General features: G+C 43.3%; 1 protein-coding gene across 1 annotated transcript in view; it reads left to right on the forward strand.

Annotated features, from left to right (window-relative positions):
• Positions 1 to 5,666: 5,666 nt before the first annotated feature.
• LOC126416978 (odorant receptor Or2-like) overlaps positions 5,667 to 26,516 on the forward strand; it is a 66,669-nt gene continuing 45,819 nt past the window's right edge. Inside the window, exon 1 of the mRNA XM_050084863.1 lies at positions 5,667 to 6,023. Within this exon, the coding sequence (XP_049940820.1) occupies positions 5,667 to 6,023 (357 nt within the window). The remainder of the gene's footprint in view (positions 6,024 to 26,516) is intronic.

Genomic DNA, 26,516 nt, shown 5'->3' on the forward strand with positions numbered 1-26,516 from the left:
GACTGCGTTCCCCGGTTCAACTGAACCGATCATTGACAGGATATGGTTATGTTCTGCTACGTGGAGGCCATTTGCAGCCATTCATGGACTTTATATTCCCAAGCAACGATGGAATTTTTAGGGACGACAATGTGCCCTATCACCGGGCCACAGTTGTTCGGTATTGATCTGAAGAACGTGCTGGAAAATTAGAGCGAATGATTTGGGCACCCATATCCTCGGATATGAATCCAGTCGAACATTTTTGGCACTTAATCGAAAGGAAAGGAGTGCACAAAAATTGCACAACAGTTTCGTAACTATGGATGACTGTAGAGACAATATGACTCAATATTTCTGCAGAGGACTTTCAAAGACATGTAGAGTACATGCCAAGTCGAGTTGCTACACTATTCCGGGAAAAATGAGGCCCAACACGATATTAGGATATATCTTCTAACTTTTCTCACTTCAGTGTATTTCTAACGATCACTTTTTTCAATTTATTCAGATGTTTCAGTCTTGTACATCAATGGGCCAGTTGGGGGCACGTCTGTTCGCATTTGAAACTTAGTATATAGCCTGAAAATGACGAAACTTGAGGGAAAAAACCATTCCGCTACACTTTCTTATGAATATGGACGTGCCTTGTTGATAAAGTACCATTCCCGCGTCTTCACTTAGTTTTTAAATTTGCACTGGCTTCTCTTGGTGAACCAACTGCATACGTGTTTGCTTCTTAGACACATACAGAATGAACTTACAATCGGTATTCCTACCATGTCTGATCAAGTATCACAGCCTTATTAATGATACCTTAAGGTGTGTCCCGAAATGAATGTCTGACATACGCACTGAAACTGCGAATTTCTAGAATTGTTCGTAGATTTCAGCCGTTTTGTTTTATATCATCTATCATTGTTTCTTGACTACGTGTTTACCCAAAAATATATGTTGTTTTAAATCTGCTAATATATTGCTTGTGCAGAGTTTGTGTTGAAACACTGCACCATAACGGCAGACCTACATGTTCAAGAAAAGATGTGTTAGGAAAATATTTCGGTTATCTCAGACTAGTTTCTTTTAAATACTGAAGTTCCATTTTTATTTGTTTATTTTCATTACATTTTCACAGGTGCGTTAACCAATGTACGCAGATGGAGAAAATTCGAAACACCAAGGAGTTGTGTCGTATAGGACAAATCTTGAAGAGATGGCGCACATTTTCAAAATCGCATATGTGAATTCCCGTGGCGAACTTGTACAACTGAACACACCAGCTGTCTATCGGATAAAATTTTTTCGGTTTCTTCAATTTAACGTTAAAATATAATATTTGACCACGAAAATATTCTTACATTGCAGCGCCTACCCTTTACGGTAGGAACGATATACCACATCTTAAAAAACCGCAAAACTGCCCTGTTTTTTAAGTCAAATGTTGTATATATACACTTATTTTGTCACTATTCGACGAATAAATTTTAAGTGATTGGGCGATATACATATTCGGCAATAATGATTAATATTATGCACTGATCTTCATGAGACTGTGTGAACATCCTAAAAATGCATCCTAAATCAATTGAACCAAAATACAAGAAAAACAGAAATGTGCTCACTTATTTGACACTGTTATTTGATTTCTGCGCAAGTATCCCTAACTCAAAAGTGTGCGGCAGATGTACGGCAATTTACTGCGGCATGTATCCCGATGTGTATGGGGGAGACGCCGTCCCTTATAAATTCATGACCTTGATAGCGAAGATGGCAGCAATAGATCACAACCTACTGTTGCTACAATTACTCAAACATTTGGAAATATGTGACTATTTAGCACAGACTAATAACTAATCGTGACTCTGAAAAGATTTTGAAGGCATATTTATAGATTTACCTCGGTTATGCTCCGCAGAGCTTATGGAAAACTTACTCGATCGAAACGTGATTTTTTATGGCCTGGCAGCCACTGAGCAACGGTAGTGCCGATTGGCGGACACTGCGTCGGAATTTGCCGAAACTACGAGGGATGCACAGTCTAAACTGAAACGACGCTTTTCCCGGATTTACCCTAAAGGAAAGTTGATAGGGCGTGTTTCTACATATGAAAGACGATTTCTATTAAAATTTCGCACCGGTCGGATAATAGTGGCGCTAGTAGCGCACAAATCAGGTTTGCTGTAAATATACGCTGTAACAGTCGTGAGTGTTGATTACCTTTGAGACTGGACATGCTGAGTTGATGTCAAGAATGCCATTAAATTGGCAAAGACGCCATTATCAACACCTCACTGAGATTGACGAGATCGTGTGATAGGACTACGAGGGCTTCTGCGATGTTGCAGAAAGACTTGGCAGGATAGGAGCCACTGTACATGGTTGCTGACAGCCAATTTACGGGCTCTTTACGGTCATGTACCTCTACCAGGAGCGAACATAATCGTTTTCGGCAAATGGCTCTGGCGCGTGGTACTGGATCTACAGCAGCAATCTGAATACAAGTTGGCACCACAGTGACACAACGAACTGTTACAAGTCTGTTACTTCATGGGCAGCTGCGAGCCACACGCCATGTAGCGTATATTTCACCGACAGGAAAACACCGACATCTGCGACTTAAGTGGTGGCAAGCAACAGGTCACGGGTGGGCAGGATGGAGGTCTGTTGCATTCTTGTGTTTTCTTATGAGAGCTGCTTCTACTTCGGTGCCATTTCTGTGTGTTGATTAGAAGGCGCGCTGCTAAGGGCCTGCAACCAACATGTGTGCGTGTCAGACAACACCGGACCTATACCTAGGTTTACGGTCAGGGGGGCGATTTCGTATGACAGCAGGAGTGCTCTCGTGGTTATCCCAAGCACCCTGACTGCAGAACTGTACGCCAGTCTGATGATTCGACCTGCTGTGCTGCCATTCATGGCAGGGGGTTTTTCCCGAGGAGGTAACGCTCCCCACATACTGCTGTCGTAAAACAAGATGCTCTGCAGAACGTCGACATGTTGGATTGGCCTGCTTGGCCAGCACATCTGTCTCCAGTCGAGCATATATGGGACGTCATCGGACAACAACTGCAGCGTAATCCACAACCAGCATTAACTGTCCCTGCATTGATCGACCAAGCGCAACAGGCATACTGACATCTTGCACCCATACAACACAATACACGCACGTCTGCGTGCTTGCATTTAACATCTCGCGGTTACACCGGTTATTAATGTACCAGCATTTCACATTTGCAATGGCTTGTCTCGGACTTTTATTAACCTATGATCTTGCAATATTAACCACTTAATTACGTCAGCTATACAAATGTATCCCCGAAATTTCATTACTCTACACTAAGAATGTGCCGCTTTTTCTGTCAGTGTATTTATAATATCCCTTTGTAAGCCATCATTCTTCCGACTGCTTTTTTGGTTGCCTCCACCATTACGTCACATGCGCTAAATTTTTCATTACTACACAGCTACAATACAAAACATACATCAACTTAAAGGCTATGCCTTGTCGATTTAGCCACGTCCCTCTCTCCATTGTTATCCTCTTCAATTCTTTATACGATTTTATCCCCATATCTTCTTTGATGTTATTAAAATACGTTGCTCTTGGCCTGCCTCTTGGTTTTCCCCTAAAACTTTTCTTTCAAATATATTATCTAGGAACTTGTTGTGTCTCATTATGTGCTCTATCATTTTTTTTTATTTTCTTCTTCCTATATAATTTGGCAGCGTTCTGTTCTGATTCACTTCTCTTAAGACCTGTTCATTACTTTTTCTATCTACACATAACATACTATACAACATAATTTTACCTTTCCCTGCAATTCTATCCACCTGGCCCTTCCGGCGTCAGGTTACCATTTCTTGATTGTCCCACTAACGAGTTGCCCGCATCTCGTGGTCGTGCGGTAGCGTTCTCGCTTCCCACGCCCGGTTCCCGGGTTCGATTCCCGGCGGGGTCAGGGATTTTCTCTGCCTCGTGATGGCTGGGTGTTGTGTGATGTCCTTAGGTTAGTTAGGTTTAAGTAGTTCTAAGTTCTAGGGGACTAATGACCTAAGATGTTAAGTCCCATAGTGTTCAGAGCCATTTGAACTAACGAGTTACCTCTTCTTGTGTGGGTCTTCAATAGACTTGTTTCGTGACTTGCTTTTTTGGTACATCTGCATTCGTATATGTACCTGTCCGTTTCATTTTTACCTTTCTTCAGTAGCAACACATTTTAAACGGTCGTAGGTCCTTCTCCAGAATTCTCTTGGATATCATTCCGCTTCCATACAATGGTGTGCCCCAGACGAAAACTTTCCACAACTTGTTCCACATTTCTTTACAAATATGTTATACCAATGGAGCACCTTTGAAACCTTCCCGTCTCCTCAATATCTCAGTGAAACCTTCCAGTCTCCTTAATATCTCTTTTGTTACGCAACCATCCCTACTACAATAACATATTAAACCTTCCCTTAGGATGTCTATCTCTTGCTTAGTAATAAGAAATGAGATCTTCCCTTTGAAATTAATTCTCTTCCTCAATCTTCGCATACAAATTTAAATGCTGCTTATTAAAAGTGATTTTCTGATTATTTCGACGAAACATAGAATGTGTCGTCGTTGTGGCCCTCAGTCGTTACGTGCAATAGCCCAAAACTGTTCCTTTCCTTTTTTACTGTTACTGCATCGCCATCTGACTGTTACATCAAAATGCGACATGAACATACTTACTCTGTTTTACTATACTCTATTAGCTGCTGGTGAGCTGTCAAAGTCGCCGTTGTTCTTTAATTAATTTGACTGAAGTTACATAATTCATAGTTTAACTTTTTCTTTACAACAATTAAATTTTGCTAAGTTTTACGGTGATGGTTTTTGAGATGGATTATAATCAGTAATGCAATATTGCTGGCAAAAATTAATTATATTCTGAATGAAATGATTTTACAAACGTTCAAATGGGACTTACTTTCTACAATAATCTTACAACTAGCATTGCGCAAACATACCTTCAGTATTCTTGAGTTTCTCAAAAAAATAATTCAATAATATTAGTTCCTCTTTTGATAATAGTTAACTGATGTCTCTGTACATCTGTTTATAATCTCTTGTAAATCATAGATGGTGACTGGCAGGCAGACCGCTCCTCTCAACCTCTCGCTTCAGACCTGCTACCGACTCGCTTCACATCTCGCTTACTACTGACTTCCTACGAACGCTAAAGTGTGGTCTCTCCCGCCAGCAATGCTTTTTGGTGCAGACTATACCTGCTACCATTACAAAATGTATAAATGCGCGGTCTTTCCCGCTCTTTGCTTAAAATATATCCATACGCGGTCCCTCCCGCTCTTTTTAAAATTATATCAATGTGCGGCCTCTCCCATCAACAATACTTTGGTGCAGTCATTCCCTGCTACCACAATTATTTCCAAAATGACAAATATTAATTGTTCCTACTTAATCTTATTAATAAAATAGAAACTTCTTTCATAAATTGTGGTTTGACAATAGACAATAGAAATATACATGTCTTACACCTTTATTGAAAAAAGATTTCCTCGCCTTCAACAACGAAAGGAATGGATACCCCCAAAGCGCCCCCAACGTACTGCTAGCAGAATATAAAGGCTGTATTTCCTAGCACCTAAAATACGTTGATGGTTTATTTACACATTGAGGGTCGACGCGACGCCCGCCCACTATGCAGACCGCGCCTGTGGAGCAGCCGGCGGCGGCGGCAGCGGCAGCGGCGGCGCAGGAGGCGTGCGACCTGGACTACCTGCTGACGTTCCTCCACTGGACGGGCACCATGCGCCACCCGCGCGCCGGCCCGCTGGCCTCCCGCGCCTACCAAGCGGCCAACGCGGCCGTGACGCTGGCCTTCATCTACTTCGTGTGCTCGCAGGCGGTCATCCTCTTCCGCGGGGGGACGTCGGACTTGGACAGCTTCACGCTCACGCTCAGCCTCATAGACACACAGGGCACGTGGCTGGTGCGCATCAGGCACATCGCCGCGCTCCAGCCTCAGTTCCACAGGCTCGCTTACCAGGTCTCTGCTGTAAATTATACATTGCACACTCAGCTGTTTGTAGCCGGCCGCTGTGGCCGAGTGGTTCTAGGTGCTTCAGTCTGGAACCGCACGATCGCTACGGTCACAGGTTCGAATCCTGCCTTGGGGACTGATGATTTCAGATGTTAAGTCATATAGTGCTCAGACGCATTTGAACCATTTTTTCAGCTGTGTTGGTGCTTCAAACCGTCACGTGTCGTGTCTATGCAAGATAATGTTAACAAACCAATGAGGGTTCAAATGGCTCTGAGCACTATGGTCATCATTCCCCTAGAACTTAGAACTACTTAAACCTAAGTAACCTAAGGACATCCATGCCCGACGCAGGATTCGAACCTGTGACCGTAGCGGTAGCGTGGTTCCAGACTGTAGCGCCTAGAACCGCTCGGCCACTCCGGCCGGCATCAATGAGGGGTTGGGTTGGTTTGCTTAGGGGAAGAGACCAGACACCGAGGTCATTGGTCTCATCAGATTAGGGAAGGACGGGGATGGAAGTTGGCCGTGCCCTTTCAAAGGAAACATCTTGGCACTTGTCTGGAGCGATATAGGAAAATCACGGGAAACCAAAATCAGGATTGGGGGGACGCGATATTGAACCGTCGTCCTCCCGAATGCGAGTCGAGTGTGGTAGACACTGCGCCACTTCGCTTGGTAAACAAACCAATGAACATCACTGAGATGCAGCAAATAAAATTTTGTGTACTGTCGGGACGCACTATTGTCAATAACTTCTGTCTCACTCCACAACTTAATTTCTTATCGTAATAAATGATGCTTTTCAAGTTCCATCAGAAGATGTGACAGATAGGAATAGAATTATTCATTGACACATTTGTATTTCAAGTTATGTGGTAAATCTCCTCCTTTACTATTATGTGTGGCAATGTTTTTACCTCCTACTCCAGTAGCCTCTTTAATTCTGTTTAGCACAATTTCCTCTAGAATGAGATTTTCACTCTGCAACGGAGTGTGCGCTGATATGAAACTTCCTGGCTGATTATAACTGTGTGTCGGACCGACACTCGAACTCGAGTCTTAGTACGGCACACAGTTCTAATGTGCCAGGAAGTTACAATTTGCTCTATTTCTCATGCAGATTTCGATTTCCAGATCCGTTACCAATGGGTCTGTTAACTTCTATCTACATGTGCTGAAGGCTCCCCAAGTAGTCCTTTTTTCGCCTATTATTCTTAGTAACCCTTCATCCACACTAGCTCTATGCAGTATTGTGCAAAATATAAGGACATAAGTAACTTACGCATGATGTGTCATCGCCATTTAACATAACCATATAACATAACATAATATGACATAACATTTAACATAACAAAACATGACAAATGGACGGTGCATAGAAAGGACTGGAACATTATAGCACAGCACCTAACCGAAAGACGAACAGACACATTTGTTCACAGGTAAGATTTATACTGAAGTCACCGCGATTTGTGATTGTCGCTGGGCGTTACAAAACGTGGGACGTCGTTCTTAACGTGTTATCAACACGTGGGGGCAACACGTGCTCTGCGACGTAGGTAAGACGTTCTTGTGGGAGGAAGATAGATTCCTTCACCAGCACCGCTGACAAATTATAGCTGAATGGTCGTTGGGGTACATGTACGTGTTGCAGTATGTCTTAGCAGTGCACCCCATAGTGCTCTATGGGATTTCAGTCGGGAACGGGCAATCCATTCCATTCGACGAACATCCAACAGCTCCTCGACTTGCACATTTCGATTCGGTCATGCACTGTCATCCACAAAAATTAATTCTGGGCTGAATTACTCCTGAAGACACGCACTTGCGTTATGAGGAGTGTGTCACGATAACGTTTCCCAGTGTTGTACCGTGTACAAAAATTTGGTCAGAACGTTCTTTCAACATTATGCCTCCACACAACATAACACGTGGACCCCTAATATGATCCTGTTCGACAATGTTCCTCGTCCAGATTCACCACTCAGACTGAATCAGTTCCAACCCGAGAGGAGCACGCTGCCCCACATTTCGGCGATCCTGTCTGTATGCTTTTGTCTTAACAGCAAACGCTGCCATAAACGTGCGAGTCTCAACGGGCTGGTCGTCCGGCAAAGAGACCACAGCCATGCAGTCCCTGTGCCATTGTGCAGCTAGAAAATGCGTTCTTGTAGACCTGTTAAGTTGGTTAAAATTGAACCCGCTTTTTGATGCGGGTGACTTCTTGCCTTTTGCACTATCGGTCGTCTGCTGCCGTACTTTTACCGTGGTCGACCATCGCCTCTCCTTCGCGTTGCAGTGCCTTTGGCTGGGAACGTTCCCCCTGCTTGTGAAACAAGCTGTGAGCATACAGAACTCTTGGTCTAGAATCGTCACACTTCGTCCTTCTTCCAGTTTCCCGATGATTCCACCCCTGTGAAATAAGCCAAATGTGGTCTCCTGGCCATTTTGTAATGAAGTACACAACCACAATAACTACTCACTCATTGACACACAGTGTCTTTTTCCCATTTCTTGAGGCGGCCGCTGTGGCCGAGTAGTTCTAGGCGCTTCTGTCCAGAACCGCGTGACCGCTACGGTCGCAGGTTCGAATCCTGCCTCGGGCATGGATGTGTGTGATATCCTTAGGTTAGTTAAGTTTAAGTAGTTCTAAGTTCTAGGGGACTGATGACCTCAGATGTTGAGTCCCATAGTGCTCAGAGCCATTTGAATCATTTGAACCCATGTCTTGAACTCCGTCGTGTTGCAAGGTTCACATCATCTGGCTTTATAATAACGCTTACATCACGCCATACGACTACGAAGTTCCTGTGCACGACGACTTTCGATAACATGCTTCCGCACTTTTCTTTGTTTCCACAGAGTAGTTACAATACTTTATCTACCTTGTCCTTAAGTTTTGCAAATGAGTGTGATTAAGAAATGGTATTCTTTTAGTCCACAAGATTTTTATAGCTTGCTATTTCAATTGTCAGCAATTCAGTTCATTATAAAGGTCTGCTCCAGGCATACATGTAAACTTCCTATTACTTTAGATATCCCGAGGGCATTAATTTGGAATACAACACTTTCATTAGATACAACAATATTTTCATCTATTTCCCCTTCCAGCTCTGCCATTCTCTGTAATGTTTCGTTCTTTCATTGCTTTTCCCTCGTTTAAAGTGTAGTACTACTCCCAGAGTTGACGCAGCAAAAGTGACTTGGACTGTAAGAGCTGACAATGACGAGTAACGTAAGAAAGCGATTTGTTTTACTACTATTTACGGAATACAATATACATTGACAGTCTCAAAACTAGTTAGTGCCTCGAAGTCTTAAACATGAAAGATACCAAACTAAGGATTCAGCAACAATGATCTTAGTTGGGCCAGAACCCAATCGGTCACTATGTGGAACGATAACAACAAATACTACGGGAAGAGCCCTAGTAAACAGCCAGACAGAATGGAGCACAGTTTTAGGAACTGTTGTGAGTGAAGCACAGCACACACTGAGGTTATTGTGCTTCGACCTGTGTTCCCGCCTATGGCCCCGTGTTTGGAAGCTTGGCGTGGCGTCGGAAGTCGTGCTGGCCAGCACCGTGTTTGGTGAGAGTAACGGCTGGTGATGGGCCGCTAATTCGCGCGGACGCAGCTGATTTGTGTGCCACACCAGCACGGCTCTATGGGCTACGAACATTTGTCGGCCCCGGGCGACTGTGGTAACGCATCAGGTCTGAAAGGTGTTGTCGCAACGTCGAAACCGAGCTGTAGCAGTACATCTTTACTATCTCTCAATCAAAGAGGCGATATCCCGAGGTTCGAAATGGTCAATAAACGTCCGTTTGATGGTTTAAATTAAATTAATGTAACTTGGTCAGTTAACAACCTTTAAGAATTTAGATCTAATCATATCAAGATTCTACTATTTCTTTCGATGAAGTAATGAGTGGTATCGGCAGGGGATTTCAAGTTGATCACACACTTCTAGGTTTCCATAAATCATTTGACGTTCTGCGTCACAAGCGGTTTCTGGCCCGACTGCGTGTCTGTGAAGTACACCAATGGCCTTTAAAATTGCTACAGCACAAAGATGACGTGCTACGGACGCGAAATTTAACCGACAGGAAGAAGATGCTGTGATATGCGAATCATAAGCTTTTCGAAGCATTCACACAAAGTTGGCGCCTGTGGCGACACCTACAACGTGCTCACATGAGGAAAGTTTCCAACCGATTTCTCATAGACAAACAGCAGTTGACCGGCGTTGCCTGGTGAAACAAGGTCGGATTGTAGCCTATCGCAATTGCGGTTTATCGTATCGCGACATTGCTGCTCAAGTTGGTCGAGTGTGAGCAGAATATGGAATCGGTGGGTTCAGGAGGGTAATACGGAACGCCGTGCTGGATCCCAACGGCCTCGTATCACTAGCAGTCGACAGGCTTCTTATCCGCATGGCTGTAACGGATCGTGCAGCCACGTCTCGATCCCTGAGTCAACAGATGGGGACGTTTGCAAGACAACAACCATCTGCACGAACAGTTCGTCGACGTTTCCAGCAGCATGGACTATCAGCTCGGAGACCGTGGCTGCGATTACCCTTGACGCTCCATAACAGACGGGAGCGCCTGCGATGGTGCACACAACGACGAACCTGGGTGCAAGAATGGCAAAACGTCATTTTTTCGGATGAATCCAGGATCTGTTTACAGCATCATGATGGTCGCAGTTGTGTTTGGCGACATCGCGGTGAACGCACATTGGAAGCGTGAATTCGTCATCGCCATATTGGCGTATCACCCACCGTGATGGTATGGGGTGCAGTTGGTTACGCGTCTCGTTCACCTCTTCTTCGCATTGACGGCACTCTGAACAGTGGACGTTACATTTCAGATGTGTTATGACCCGTGGCTCTACCCTTCAGTCGATTTCTGCGAAACCCTACATTTCAGCAGGACAATGAACGACCGCATGTTGCAGGTCCTGTACGGGCCTTTCTGGATACAGAAAATGTTCGACCGCTGCCCTGACCAGCACATTCTCCAGATCTCTCACCAATTGCAAACGTCTGGCCAATGGTGGCCGAGCAACTGGCTCGTCACAATACGCCAGTCACTACTCTTGATGAACTGTGGTATCGTGTTGAAGCTGCATGGGCAGCTGTACCTGTACACTCCATCCAAGCTCTGTTTGACTCAATGCCCAAGCGTATGAAGAGCGTTATTACGGCCAGAGGTGGTTGTTCTGGGTACTGATATCTCAGGATCTGTGCACCCAAATTGCGTGAAAATGTAATCACATGTCAGTTCTAGTATAATATATTTGTCGAATAAATACCCGCTTATCATCTGCATTTCTTCTTGGTGTAGCAATTTTAATGGCCAGTAGTATAGCTTACCAGTTGTGTGACTGGATTTGTTATTTCTTGTCAAAGAGGTCCCAGCTAATAGGAACTGACTGGAAGTCATGTAATGGAATTGATTTCGAAAGCTCGCCAGGTGGGTGTGACACGCCCTCTGCTGTTCATAATCTATATTAATAAATCAGGTCTTTACCTGCACAGTCCTGTTAGATTGTTCGCAAATCATGCCGCCTTGTACTATCTACTACAGACATAGTAATATCAAAATGAATGGCCAAATAATTTAGATAAGATACCTACATGGTGCGGAAAAAAGCAACTGATCCTAAATAAATAAAAAAAGCGGGTCCTCCACACGTGTACTTAAAAAGTACGTTAAATTTTGATTACACCTTAAATCTCGCAAATTCTTAAGTTTTCGAAGCCTCAAAATACCTGGAGGTACAGACAATTAAAATTGGAGAATACAGAAGAGGGCAGTGAGCTGACATTGTTTCAGGTCAATGTGAGCATGGACTACAGAAGCGCAAGGAGGCTGACAACGCCGTCTTCAACATAAACCGAAGACACATGGACGGAGCTTTAAGAGTTTCAAGAAGCCCAGCTGCTGTAACCGGAAGTCGGCATTTTGCTGCTGGGAACAGGTTCGGTACCCGTGCACTTATAAGAGTTTAATTGACCGCAGCGGCGCCCAGTTATGATGGTAGCGTCTTTGACAAACACACCGCAACCATCTTGTTGTCTTAACGGAAGCATTATCTCCCGGAGCAGGCTGCTGTTTCATTCGACCAAAGTTCATTGAGCAGGCAGTGATTGACCGTCTGCTGATGTTTCTTACAGAGTAAACTTCGGCGATTCTCAGCGCGTGTCTCAAATAATTTTCGTGCTAGGTGATCGACAGCGCTAACAACACAGGGGATAATGATATGTCGCACATTGTCCGGGACGGCGATGAAAATGAGACTCGTGTTCATCTGAGCAATAATGAAAAAGGTGGTCGGATGCAGGGATTCTTAAGCGAACTACTTAGTAGGAAAAGATTGTACATGTGTCAGACGCACCAGGTGGTTATACTTGGAGTAACGAACGACGCGGTCGAGTTTAAACATGTCTTAAGCACCTCCGTCATGCATTTTGCAACAGACAAAGAATGTTCGGCAGAGTTTTTCGTTCTCTGCTGTGAAAATCGTAGTTAGTGGGAGTATTGGACGTGATCATAGCAAGTTATTTGGAGAATTTTTAGTCCATTTGTTACGACAAATTCTACAAAATCAAGTGAGAGACTTAATTTTCAGAATACACGTTATCTTTAAGAGCAAAGGCCGTCAGTACATGTATCATAATTGTCGCTCGGAACTGGCAACAATGCAGTCCCCGTCTGTTCCTCGATCTGCGCTAACGGCTATCGTTCGTGAATTGGACTGTAGTTTACTTCTTTCACATACAGATAGTCTCAGCCTCCTCTTCATTCCTGGACATACGTGTAGACGTGGATAAGCAGTTAACACGTGGTGTTTCGGTTGTGATGTAAATGGAATATCTTTATCGTTCACCAATTCATCTATGTAATTGTGTCATTCATTCCCTTGCATGTATGAAGCTTGTTAATTCTCTGGGTGTATTAATGACTGTTCTTTGTGACTTCTCCATGGCAAAGTAAGATGTGAACAAGCCATTATGTCTTAGTAGGACAGAGGGGCGCAGGATGGCCAGGCTAAGGAATTACTATTTTTAGGCTGAGTAACAGTAGACAGAAATGCGCATAAACGAGTGATTATTATCTGCATCTGTTGAAGTACAATATCGAATAGTTTATTCACATTAAGCTAGGCCTTGTCAGAGTTTTTCACAAACTTCCTTCCCTCATATGCTTAGATTGTCTTCTGTTCCGGTTTTCCCACAGTCCAGGTTTGGCTCTGAGCACTATGGGACTTAACATCTGAGGTCATCAGTCCCCTAGAACTACTTAAACCTAACTAACCTAAGGACATCACACACATCCATGCCCGAGGCAGGATTCGAACCTGCGACCGTAGCGGTCACGCGGTTCCAGACTGTAGGGCCTAGAACCGCTCTGGCACTCCGGCCGGCCACAAGCCAGGTTTCACTACCTTAAAATGCTGTGTTGCAAACGTACTTTCTCAGAAATTTCTTTCATACATTAAGGTCTATGTTTGCTACTGGCCAGTGCTAGTCTGCTTTTGATGTTCTCCTTGCTGAGTCTGTCACTGGTTGTTTTGCTTCCTAGGAAGCCGAATTCCTTAACATCATCTACTTCGTGACCATCAATCCTAATGTTTTGTTTCTCGCTGTTCTCATCTCTGATACCTTTCATTACCGTCGTCTTTCCTCGATTTACTCTCAGTCGGTACTTTGCACTCATTGGCCTGTCCATTCCATTCAGCACATCTTTTAATTCTTCATCACTCTCACTCCGGATAGCAAAGTTATTAGCGAATCGTATCATTGATATTCTTTCACGTTGAATTTTATTCCCACTGCTGAATCTTTTGTTCATTTCCGTCATTACTTCTTCGATATACAAATTGAACGGTAGAAGAGAAAGACTACATTCTTGTCTTACCCCCTATTCAATCCGAGCCCTTCGTTCTTAGTTGACCACTATTATTATTCCCGCTTGGCTCTTGTACATACTGTATAATATACATCTCTCCCAATACTTTTCTCAGAACTCGGAATATATTGTATCGTTTGCACTGTCGTGCGCTTTTCCCACGTCAACAAATCCTATGAATGTGTCTTGATTTTTCTTTAGTCGTGCTTCCATTATCAATAGGTACGTCAGAATTGCCTTTACATTTCTTAAAGCGAAACTGATCGTCACCTAACACATCTTCAGTTTTCTTTTCCATTCTTCTGTATCTTATTCTTGTCAGCAAATTGCATGCTTGACCTATTAAGCTGACTGTGCGATAATTCTCGCATTTGTCAGCTCGTGCAATCATTGGAATTGTGTGGGTGATATTTTCCCGGAAGTCAGATGGTATGTCGATAGACTCATACGCCCTAAACAGTAACGTGAACAGTCGTTTTGTTACCACTTCCCCAAAGCTCTTAGAAATTTTGATGGAATGTTATCCATCCCTTCTACCTTTTTTTAGATCTTTTAAATTCTTATTCTGATTCTGATATCTCTTCTAAATCGACTCAGACAAATCTTCCCCTCATGGAGATCCTCAATTTTCCGCATTCTCCTCTGCATTTAGCTAGGAAAATCCCGTTGCACTTTTAATGTTGCCGCCCTTGCGTTAAATGTTGGACTTTGCTATATGCTGACTCGGTTCTTCCGACAATCATATCTTTTTCGAGTTTTTCACTTTTTTATGCAGCCATTTCGTCTTAGCTTCCCTACACTTCCTATTTATTTATTTCTTCAGTGACTTTTATTTCTGTATTCCTGTATTTCTCTGAACATTTTTGTACTTCCATCTTTCATCGATCATCTGAAATATTTCTTCTGTTAGTCATGGTTTCTTCGCATTTACTTGATTGTACCTATGCTTTTGAATGCAGGTATTTCGTCTTAACTTCCCTACACTTCCTATTTATTTCATTCCTCAGTGACTTTTATTTCTGTATTCCTGTATTTCCTGAACATTTTTGTACTTCCTTCTTTCAGCGATCATCTGAAGTATTTCTTCTGTTACTCACCGTTTCTTCGCAGTTACCTTGATTGTACCTTTATTTTTATTTTGAATTTCTGTGATTGCCCTGTTTAGAGATGACCATTCCTCTTGAACTGTAGTGCGTTCTAGGCTATACCTTATTGCTGTATCTATAGCCTTAGAAAACTTCCTTAGAACTTCTGTATTCCACTTCTTTGTATCACATTTCTTTGCACATTGATTATTCCTGACTAATGTCTTAAACTTCAGCCTCTTCATCACTACTACATTTTGATATGAGTCTATATCTGCTCCTGGGTACGTCTTACAGTACAGTATCTGAATTTGGAAACCCTACCTGAGCATGAGGTAATCTAATTGAAAGCTTCACGTAACACCCGGTCGTTCCCATGTATATCTCATCCTCTTGTGGTTCTTGAACAGAGTATTCGCTATTACTAACTTAAATTTATTACAGAATCAATTAGTCTTTCTCTTCTCTCACCCCTTGTCCCAAGCACATGCTGTCCTGTAATCATTTCATCTGCTCCTTCCCTTAACTGCGTTTCAGTCCCCCATGAATTTTATCTCCTCTTACACATCATATCACCCTTTCAATATCTTCATATGCTTTCTCTATCTCATCATCTTCTCACAAGCTGCGAAATTCATTTCATAGACTGCATTAATCAGAGAATGTAGATCATCCACTGTTATGGAATTTTATCATTCTTTGCTTGCAGCGGAGTAGCGCAGGGTACGAGCGGCCCTCTGCCGGTCATGTCCCTCCAGCCACTTCCCGCCTGTGCGGAATTCTGGCGTTAGCGCTAACAGAGGGCGCTGATTATGTGCAGAACTATATTTCCTTTCATTTGTGGCTCCTATAGCGGTTTGTTTTATGTTGTTAAATATTACCCTGTGCAATATCAACGGTGTTTAATATTTATGTCATTGTCTAGAATATTGGCACTAGAGCATATGTCAACCACTGTTTTTAACTCTTCGTCTTTTTAACAATATTACTTTTGCGGTGATCTTCTTTTTATTGCTTTTTATTACTGTAACACCTTTCATACTTTATAAGCTTATTACAGACTTTAACTATTGTATCCTCCTTTTATTTTCGCTGTTTCAATTAATTATTGAAAACTAGGGGATGCTGACATTAGCGACATCTGGTCACCTTACTACACAAACATCTTGTGGCTACTGTACGGCAACTTGTTTTAAACAGTAGTTTAACTGACAACATGACTCGTGCAGGTGATGTGATTTATATGTATTTTACGATGCTGGTGCTGATTCCGCATTTAACATTTGACAATGCCACTATGGCTGCAATGCATTAGGACTTTGTTTTTATGAGACAGGTATCCCTCTTCATATTTAAAGCACACAAATGTAAATTTTGTCAGTACTACTTTTCAATATGCTCTATGTATTGTTCTTAAGCTGTATATAGTTTGCCAGTGTATTTATATGTTTCCCATTTTTGCTGTATATCTGATGATGGTCATTAAAAACCGAAACCGGTTATCTGTTAAATAGAAAAGATTGTGACAATAGACGTAAATTAAAGGAAACTTATCATTATCTTCTGCTTGCGACGTCGGCATGTGTACCTGATCTATCGTTGTCGGTGTTAGTTTGCTGTCGATTCTGATGAGAACAACCCTATCACTGAACTGTTCACAGTAACATATTCCCTACCGTATCTTCTTATTAAAAATGAATCCTACGCCCGTTCCGCTATAACATTGTCTGCTGCTACTGATATTACCCCATATGCATGTGTCCAGAAATTCTTGTCAGCTTTCCATTTCACTTTACAGACGCTTAATATATCTAGATTGGGCTTCTGCATTTCCCTCTTCTGATTTTCCCTAGCATGTTCAAGCTTCTGGCATTCCACACCCCGACTCGTAGAACGTTATCCTCTTGTTTGTTATTCATTTTTCTCATGTTCACCTCCCCATTGGCAGTCCACTCACAAAGATCCGAATGGAGGACTATTCCGGAATCTTTAACCAATGGGGAGATCATCATGACACTTTTTCAGTGACAGGTCACATGTCTTGTGGTTACACTTAATGTGCGTTTAATGCGGTGATCTTCATTGCCTGCTGCATCCCTATGCCGTTGATCATTGCTGATTCTTCCGCCTTTAGGAGCAGTTTCCCACCCCAAGGACAAGAGAGTGCCCTGAGCCACAGACTGCTTCTCTGCTCTCTTTGACAAGGCCGTTGGCAGAATGAGGGTGACTTCTTATGCCAGATGCTTTCGGCACCAACGCTGATTGTCAATCGAAATTTAAGCAGTGGCTGCTTTGAAACCTGCAACCGAAGACGCTACCCCTAGACCACAGGTGCTTCGCAACGACAGTATAAATAATGAAAGGTAACAAAAATTTGTTGCAAGCTGTAACTAGCAAAAAAGAATACATTTTTTGATGTTTACTTTATACTTTACAGTGTTCACCCACATCTTAGCTAACACTTTTGCCAGGCAATATTGGGTTATCTTGTCAGTTTCATTTGGCAGCCCAACTTTCATCGTTAAATATGATTCAAATTTAATTATTTACACTTTTGAAAGCGAAACTGCCACAACTTATGGATAGAATTCGTCGTCCTATATGCAGCACAATTGTCAGTATGTCCAGTGCTCTTCTGGCCTTCAATTTGACGGTTTTTCGTCGCAGTTCATGCACTCTCAATCTTCAACGATGTTCACAAAAAGAGGTCTTTGGGGTCCTTGCGCTTCACACTGTTCTTTTCACTGCCTTCTCTTCGGTTGCTTTTCATTCTTCCTAGATTCTAATTTATTTTTCTTCTCTTTCTTTAATTGCCATTTATAGCTCAATGCTATAAGAATTCGTTATAAATATTGCCTGGAACCCTTTCTTTCGGCCGATGACTTTACGTCTTCCCGTGGCCAGATGAGACCACCGAGGTGGCTACTTTGCCCGTAATGAGCCCTTTAAACAAAAGCTGTATATTCGTTAATATCACGACGGATGTTTCAATAACTAAAGTAAGATTATGGTGTCAAGATATGAAACATTAAAGAGTTTCAATAAAAAGACACAAGTAACATTCCCTCTCCACAATAAACGCACTAACTGACACAGTTAAGAGGACGGAATTGATTGCGTGACGAGCCATTTAGGTAGCATATGTTGAAATATTTTCCGCGCCATGACAGTACCTTATAACACCGAGGACCTCAGCACCCACTTTACCCTGTTCTCCATTACATCCGTAACTAAATGGTTTGCTTTCTTTTTTTATTTTAGCATTTATCAAGCTAGGCTCTCTAGGAAAGCATGATACAACTAACAAGGGAACTTATTAAGCCCGACATTGATTACGATTCAGCCTACTCTTATTAGTGGAAATTAATAGGTCGTGTTTTCAACCCTCGCCGTTGTGACCTCCTGAAATCTGCTGCGGACACTTTTAGGGAGGTGTCTGAACGTCTGTGGACGTCCTTGCTCAAGAAATGAAAACAGAGGATGTTGTAATGTTAGACTTTGGAATCGAAAGAGAAGTAGGCATTGTAAATCATTCGGAAAGTGTTCCATTAGTTTCACGTCGGGAGTTTGAGCAGGCCAGTCCACTGATTCCTTCCGCTGATTTCATGTACTTTTGTACACCTATCCTTTGCAATGATTGGCGGTTCTAGTTTCTCAGTACATGAGATATGCATTGTCTTGCTTAGCTTTAGTTGTTGCTTCGCGTTTCCACTTCACAATCACTACAAGAAATGATATTGGATAGCTTCAGGAGGGTCGAAATGTTCCTGATGGACTTGTTACACAGTTGACATTCAATGACTCGTCCACGTTCGAAGTAAGTGAACTCTTCTGACCGCACCATTCAGCTGTTAACGGTTCTCCACTGACTGCACAGTACCGCTCGTCCCCATTTATACAGGTGGCTACGCCTCTAGTTTCATCTAGCGATCAACCCCTCATTACATAGGTGTGCCCAGATACCTTTGATGAGATAGAGTATACGGAAGCCTTGTTACAAATTGAAGTAGGAATAGTGGGACATTGATCGTCTGTATTACAATTGACACCCATTCATCCCCAGCTACGTTCACATTTAAAGATATTTACTGCTAAGATGCTTTTGGAGTCGAATAAAGATGTTATAACGATCATAGATAGGTATCTTGTAGATCCTGTCAGAATCGCACTTCAGGAATTGAGTTTACTCATGCGAGTAAAGTTTGATAAAAGATATTGATCTAATATGAACTTAATTTTAAATTAAATTCGTTGTGGACCTCAGAGGCACAGATTCTTAAGCGCCTGGCCAAAAAATTTATACTCTCCCTTACATGTTGCTCACAATCCTATAAATTTATTCAGTGGTACATTAATAAATGTTACGTATTATGCTTCCTATAATAATTGTGTGTTTTATACGCTGTCTCTCTGGGTCGTAACCTCGTAGAAATACTTTTCGTAAATAGGGCGATTCCCACTTGCGTGATTAGTCGGGTACCCGTTCACAACAGGAATTTATCCATTTGGTGCTATATTTATTACATAAGTCCGCGTTGTTGTCCAACGAAAGAACACATCTGCAACGCTCCACTCAATTGTGTCATTATCTGCCTGCCTTTCTTTCATCTAGGTCTCCTTACAAAGTCATCACAAGGTAAGAAGCGATGAAATTCTTAACACAACATATGACGTACAGAGGGCACTAAGAGACCAGTCTTACAATTGATTATATAAGGTAGTTTTCAGGAAAGAGGGCTCACAGGTTGCAAATATTTGTCGAAAATCATGTTGTACTGTCATCAGATGATATGAAAGTTTTGATTGTCCATACTAGTTTCGCTTAGCTAGAATAAAGACTGCAAGTGGAATAAATGGTGATAGAAGATAACTTTCAAAATATAACTCTTTTTTTACTAGGAGTAGTGATAAGTTTTTAATTACCACCTCAAAAACATCAAACTTTCATTGTGAAAAGACGAGTTCTTAAGTCTCCTCCTTCAATGTGACGCATATTTCTCAAAGATTGATAAGTAGGCGACAGAATCTATTTGATGAAGTTCGTATTATTTCTGCTCATAAAACGATCCAGTTCCTTCCCATTCTGGAAATCCGTGTTACGCAATAGTTTCTGTATCTCAGGAAAGAGGAAGCCACTATGTACTACTTCAGGAGTAGACTTGGGGTGGGGTAAATTTCTATAGCAGAAAGAAGCAGCATGTATGCCTTGTACACAATGAACTTGAGCGTTGTAGGGGAGCAACAACTCCTGACGGCTTCCCTCAATTCTTTGTATTGAAAGCCTCCCATAATTTGGTAAGGAGCCGGCAGTATGGTCGTGTCATGGTCTGTCATTTCTTTTACACTGTCCTGTCATATTAACATGGCCATCTGTCAAAAGCCTGAGTGAGCACCTAATTTTTGCTGCGGACCAGTGTGAGACAGATTAAATAAAGTGATTCGATTTAAATCCGGGGTGTCTGGTGGCCAGGGGCGTACGGTATACTCACTCTGGTGCTGTTATCACCCTACCACTGCTATTGTAATTTAGTATGGTTTTACCTGGATAACAGAAAACACTGTCTCTGTGTTGCCACTTATCCTGTACCCCAGCAGAAAAAATAGTCCTGTCACGTGAAAAGCCACCTATAACCCTCTTACTAAAATTTAGTTTTGCTTCCAAATAAAGTACACTATGGGTGGATAGTGCTGTTAATAGGGAAAGCTAATCAATAGAGTTAACATTTTTATAGGATTTGACCATGTGTTGTGTCTAGTAGATAAGTAAATCAGACTACTCACTTCTTCACTTCTTTTCCTATGGTCTTACCCTGTGGCTAGACAGAAACACAGTATGAATAATATTATACTAAAGCTAAGAGAACTCAGTTCCAAGTTCATTTAGTGATTTAAAACATGTACTAAAGGTCGCCAGCCTATTCAGGCTGTGAAACAGTGAAGTACTGGAAAAGCAGAAGTATAAATTTGGCCTGCTTTCTTGCTAATGTTTAAATTGGTTCTTCAAATAAATATTACTCCATTTAAACAATGTTGGACTACATTCTTATACATTAAGCTTTTAAAAGATAAAAATCCCAGTGGGTAACTTCAAGGAAGCTAAAAAAATTTGGCCTGGGGGGGTGGTGGACACGTTTAGAGAAGCACTTTCCATAATCAACAACCTTAAATACTAAAACACTTAGATACTAAAGCACACACTTTTCATACTGAACATTTCACTTCAAGAAAACCCCTTTCTTATAGGAGCTTACTTTTAAAAGCACTGTTTGAACTAATTCTGTATAGTCATTTAAAAGATTTAAGTAACTTGGCTTCACTCTGATTGCATTTTACATAAGCAAACGTTTACTATAACACTTTGCAATAATTAAGAAAACTCAAAAACAATTTAAATGGTGCCTCTTTATATTAACTTAGTAGTTCATAAGTCTGTAAAACAGAATACTCGGATTAATCATATACCATTAAGCAACCCTATATAGTTGTATGATTAGAATGAAATAACAGGGTGAACCAGTGTCTTTAAAGTTGAAGAATGACGATCAAAACACAGTTTAAATTAACGGTTGACGCTGTACGAAAGTAAAAATAAAAAGAAAATTCTTATCTGGTGGCTGTAGGCTTGCGTGAGGCGAACAACAATTATGATGTCACACTACCCACAGAAGAGCATGCAACTATCTTGATGTATGGGCTCAACTTCTCTTCTTGTCGTCGTTCAATTTTACATACAGTAGCCCAACAGCTCGCAAGTATGCCGATAAGCCATTTGCAGTCTTGATCCGAGGCATTTTTGTGCAAATTTGCAGGCATAGGTTCTCCAGCTCAACAAAGGTGTTGCCCCAAACACTGCTACCTGCAGACTGTGTGATTTACTTCCCTCACTTGCTCTAGGTAGTGCGCCAGTTCGCCCTTGCCACCTTTTTCACTCCTCAGAGCCACTTTCGTTTCAAGCAAAAGGACACTGACTTTTACATAACACCCATTTCTTACATTGTTTCTAAGCATCACCATTTCTTAAACTGTCAAATTTACATCAACATGAACAATTTATACACCCAAATGTTTCTAAATATAAAATGTCATCAGAAAATTATTTAACCTAATAAACAATTTACATAGCATTTTACATTCATTACTCACATACAAAGCAAAGATGTTCAATTTCCAGTATAGCACACTTTACTGTACATCTACAGAAAATAGAAAATAATGTACCAATAAGCGAAAATTTTAAAGCAAAAAAATTATAAAAATTTAATTGAACAATAAACATATAATGTTATAATCTTACAACTGCATACTTTACATGTTGTATTGTCGTTCCCATAGATGTGATCATGCCAAGGAAATAGAAACAGCATTTAGGGGTGGACATGGTACTGAATGATAGGTGCATGCTTGTATTGAGCCATTGTGCTCCCAGAATGATGGAATCACCCAGAGCATACCGCAATTACATACCACAGACTTTAACGTTCCCTTCTCTGGTCTGGGCTCTTCAGATGATTGTTTCAGGTTGTTAGCTTTCTAATATTTCACGCCGTACATATCAATGGGCATCTGTCTGAAGGAGCATAAAGAGTGATTCATATCGAAAGGCTACCTGTCGCTACTCAATGGACATCCAGTTTCTGTACTGATGTGCGAATATGGGTCTTCATCGCTGATGAAAAGCAGTCAGTATTGTAGTGGGTGGTTGCCACGAGAGGCCGTATTAAAACTCGGAGAGAACTTTCCAAGTGATTGTTTTTTAGTTACAGTGCCCTCGCTCCTCTTGGTCTCGCTCACAGGGCCCTGCAATGCTGAGGAAGCACCCCAGCGGCCCGTGTAATGTAATTCTGTGTCGAGCTGGCCTTGTACGCCAGCGGAGTTGCGATTACATCAGGATGCGCTGGCTGCCGACTCAGCAGTCTCCGCCCCCGTTGCCTCAGCGCTGCTTGCCAGGAGCTGCTTCGCCGCCAGCTGACATCTACAAGATGCTAGCGCCACATGTCCTCGCCGGCATGGCCCGAGTCATGGCGACAACAAGTGCCCGCGACCTGGGGTCCGAATCTGCGGCCCTCACCTCAGGATGCCTCTCGTGTGTGCTGGAAGCCAGGTTGACTCCTCACAGTAACGAGCCATGGAGTGGCCCGCCGCTGGCTGGCTATGGACCCCGCGTCGGCCTCAGAAGATCGAACCAATGACCCACCGTGAGCTGGAATGCTGGCTCCCCATCTGCTGAAGTGTGTAGCTGGTGGTGTGACATGCCCCACCATCCAGGAGATAAGCCATACTTGAATGAATCTCATTAGAAAATGGCACCTATTTATATGTGGCTGTGCGCCTCTGTTTTGCCAACCACGCCACTTCATGTCATGTATTCATAACACGCTAGGTTGGCCAGTGGGCCCCTTCTTCCTGCAACTTGCGCCATGAAAAGTGCTGTGTGTGCCCTCTCTGGCAGTTCTACGCCCCTGTGGCCACTATTTGCCTTCTCAACTGCTGGTGTGCGTAACTCACTGCAATCCGGCCTGCAGCTGGCTATAACTTATGCTCAGAATATGGCACTAAACTAACTTTCACTATCCTAAACGGTCGTGCCACTACAGCAGGGGTGTGTGAACCAGACGTTTGCTGCAGAAGGCTGTACTCAGTAACATTTGCTGAACGATCATTAAGGAAACACTGTTGGTAGCCCCTTGGTTCATTTTGAGGGTCAGATGCTCAAAAGTTGCACGTCTATTCGCCCGTACACACCTCTGTAGCCTTCGTTGACTCCTGTCACCTACGACCACAGTTGCCTCAAAGCCGGTTTTGGGTAGTGCCGTTTTGATACGCATCATATACTTTAACCAAAGTGGCATACGAACAGTTTACAAGCTTATCTGTTTCTGAAATGCGTGCTCCCTTGGCCTCAGAGCCTATGTTTATACTTTTTTGGACAATTAAATCGCTCCGTTTGGGCATTACATCAACGACTGCACTCTTTTCCACGTCCCCTGACACGTATGATAGACCCTCCACTATTAGTGCTGCCACATGCCATCTGTGAGTGCGTTATTGCACGTTCACGTGACACGTTGGCGGTGATCACAGTAATCTGACTGGACTGTGTATTAGTACCACAACATGGCACTCCCATAACACAGGATAATCTTGCTCACACTGGTTGGGTGTTCGTTTTATTCAGCTTTGGTGAATCCACTGATTTCCATTTCTTGCACTCCTGGAAATTGAAAAAATAACACATTGACACCGGTGTGTCAGACCCACCATACTTGCTCCGGACACTGCGAGAGGGCTGTACAAGCAATGATCACACGCACGGCACAGCGGACACACCAGGAACCGCGGTGTTGGCCGTCGAATGGCGCTAGCTGCGCAGCATTTGTGCACCGCCGCCGTCAGTGTCAGCCAGTTTGCCGTGGCATACGGAGCTCCATCGCAGTCTTTAACACTGGTAGCATGCCGCGACAGCGTGGACGTGAACCGTATGTGCAGTTGACGGACTTTGAGCGAGGGCGTATAGTGGGCATGCGGGAGGCCGGGTGGACGTACTGCCGAATTGCTCAACACGTGGGGCGTGAGGTCTCCACAGTACATCGATGTTGTCGCCAGTGGTTCGGCGGAAGGTGCACGTGCCCGTCGACCTGGGACCGGACCGCAACGACGCACGGATGCACGCCAAGACCGTAGGATCCTACGCAGTTCCGTAGGGGACCGCACCGCCACTTCCCAGCATATTAGGGACACTGTTGCTCCTGGGGTATCGGCGAGGACCATTCGCAACCGTCTCCATGAAGCTGGGCTACGGTCCCGCACACCGTTAGACCGTCTTCCGCTCACGCCCCAACATCGTGCAGCCCACCTCCAGTGGTGTCGCGACAGGCGTGAATGGAGGGACGAATGGAGACGTGTCGTCTTCAGCGATGAGAGTCGCTTCTGCCTTGGTGCCAATGATGGTCGTATGCGTGTTTGGCACCGTGCAGGTGAGCGCCACAATCAGGACTGCATGCGACCGAGGCACACAGGGCCAACACCCGGCATCATGGTGTGGGGAGCGATCTCCTACACTGGCCGTACACCACTGGTGATCGTCGAGGGGACACTGAATAGTGCACGGTACATCCAAACCGTCATCGAACCCATCGTTCTACCATTCCTAGACCGGCAAGGGAACTTGCTGTTCCAACAGGACAACGCACGTCCGCATGTATCCCGTGCCACCCAACGTGCTCTAGAAGGTGTAAGTCAACTACCCTGTTCAGCAAGATCTCCGGATCTGTCCCCCATTGAGCATGTTAGGGACTGGATGAAGCGTCGTCTCACCCGGTCTGCACGTCCAGCACGAACGCTGGTCCAACTGAGGCGCCAGGTGGAAATGGCATGGCAAGCCGTTCCACAGGACTATATCCAGCATCTCTACGATCGTCTCCATGGGAGAATAGCAGCCTGCATTGCTGCGAAAGGTGGATATACACTGTATTAGTGCCGACATTGTGCATGCTCTGTTGCCTGTGTCTATGTGCCTGTGGTTCTGTCAGTGTGATCATGTGATGTAACTGACCCCAGAAATGTGTCAATAAAGTTTCCCCTTCCTGGGACAATGAATTCACGGTGTTCTTATTTCAATTTCCAGGAGTGTACTTTGCTGCTATGCGTCGGGCTCATGGCATTACACCAGCACCCGTCCAAGGTCATTAGGAGGCTAAGGAACTCGTCTAGATTGGCTTGACACGGATGCAGCAATTAGTGCTTCGGTTCGACGATATTTTGTACAATGGTGCGAGCAGTTGAGGAGCATTCTGAGTGCGGTGGCGTATGTGGTGAATGGGAGATTATAGGGGCAATCAATGTCATATTAAAATGCGCAAGACTTAGAAAACTAATCGTTAGATCATTTTCACTTTCTCGACTGTGTTGTAGTTCCCCAGTCTTTGATCACCAGTGTCTCGGCTTCCCCAGCGACTCCCTGTTCTTCACAGAGATATTGCCTGCATCTTCGTTTGTCGTCATTCTGATTTGTTTGACCATGCTGGAAGCGTCTGTGGCACCTAACCAGTTCTTATAATGATGCAGTGGTGCATTGCCTATTGTTGTGTCCTGCAAGCAAATGAGGATGGGAGCTGACGCTATCCTCTGTACTGAAGTGGTTCGTTTAGCTCGTAAACCAAGTATCTGGGAATACAAGTTGAAATATCTGAGGATAAGGAAACTCGGTGGGAAAAGGACAAGGAATTCTGGCAAATGACTGAGTCAGCAACAAAATAGGATTGTGAACTACTACCGAATCCTGTGAGACACTAAGACTTTGATTATGTTGTGGAATCCCACATGTACCATGTGGTCTGGTAGGCTTCTGTTTCCTAATGTGCCTACTGACATTAGATTACCCTTATACATGCACACATTGTACAACATTACCATTCTGGCAAATTACTCTTAGCGTCTTATGCGATTCATTCACAACACTATCTCAGCATTCATATTTGCAGTGTTGTTCCCCTTTAGACGCAG

The sequence above is a fragment of the Schistocerca serialis genome, chromosome 8 (genome assembly GCF_023864345.2).
Source record: "Schistocerca serialis cubense isolate TAMUIC-IGC-003099 chromosome 8, iqSchSeri2.2, whole genome shotgun sequence".
NCBI lineage: Eukaryota > Metazoa > Arthropoda > Insecta > Orthoptera > Acrididae > Schistocerca > Schistocerca serialis.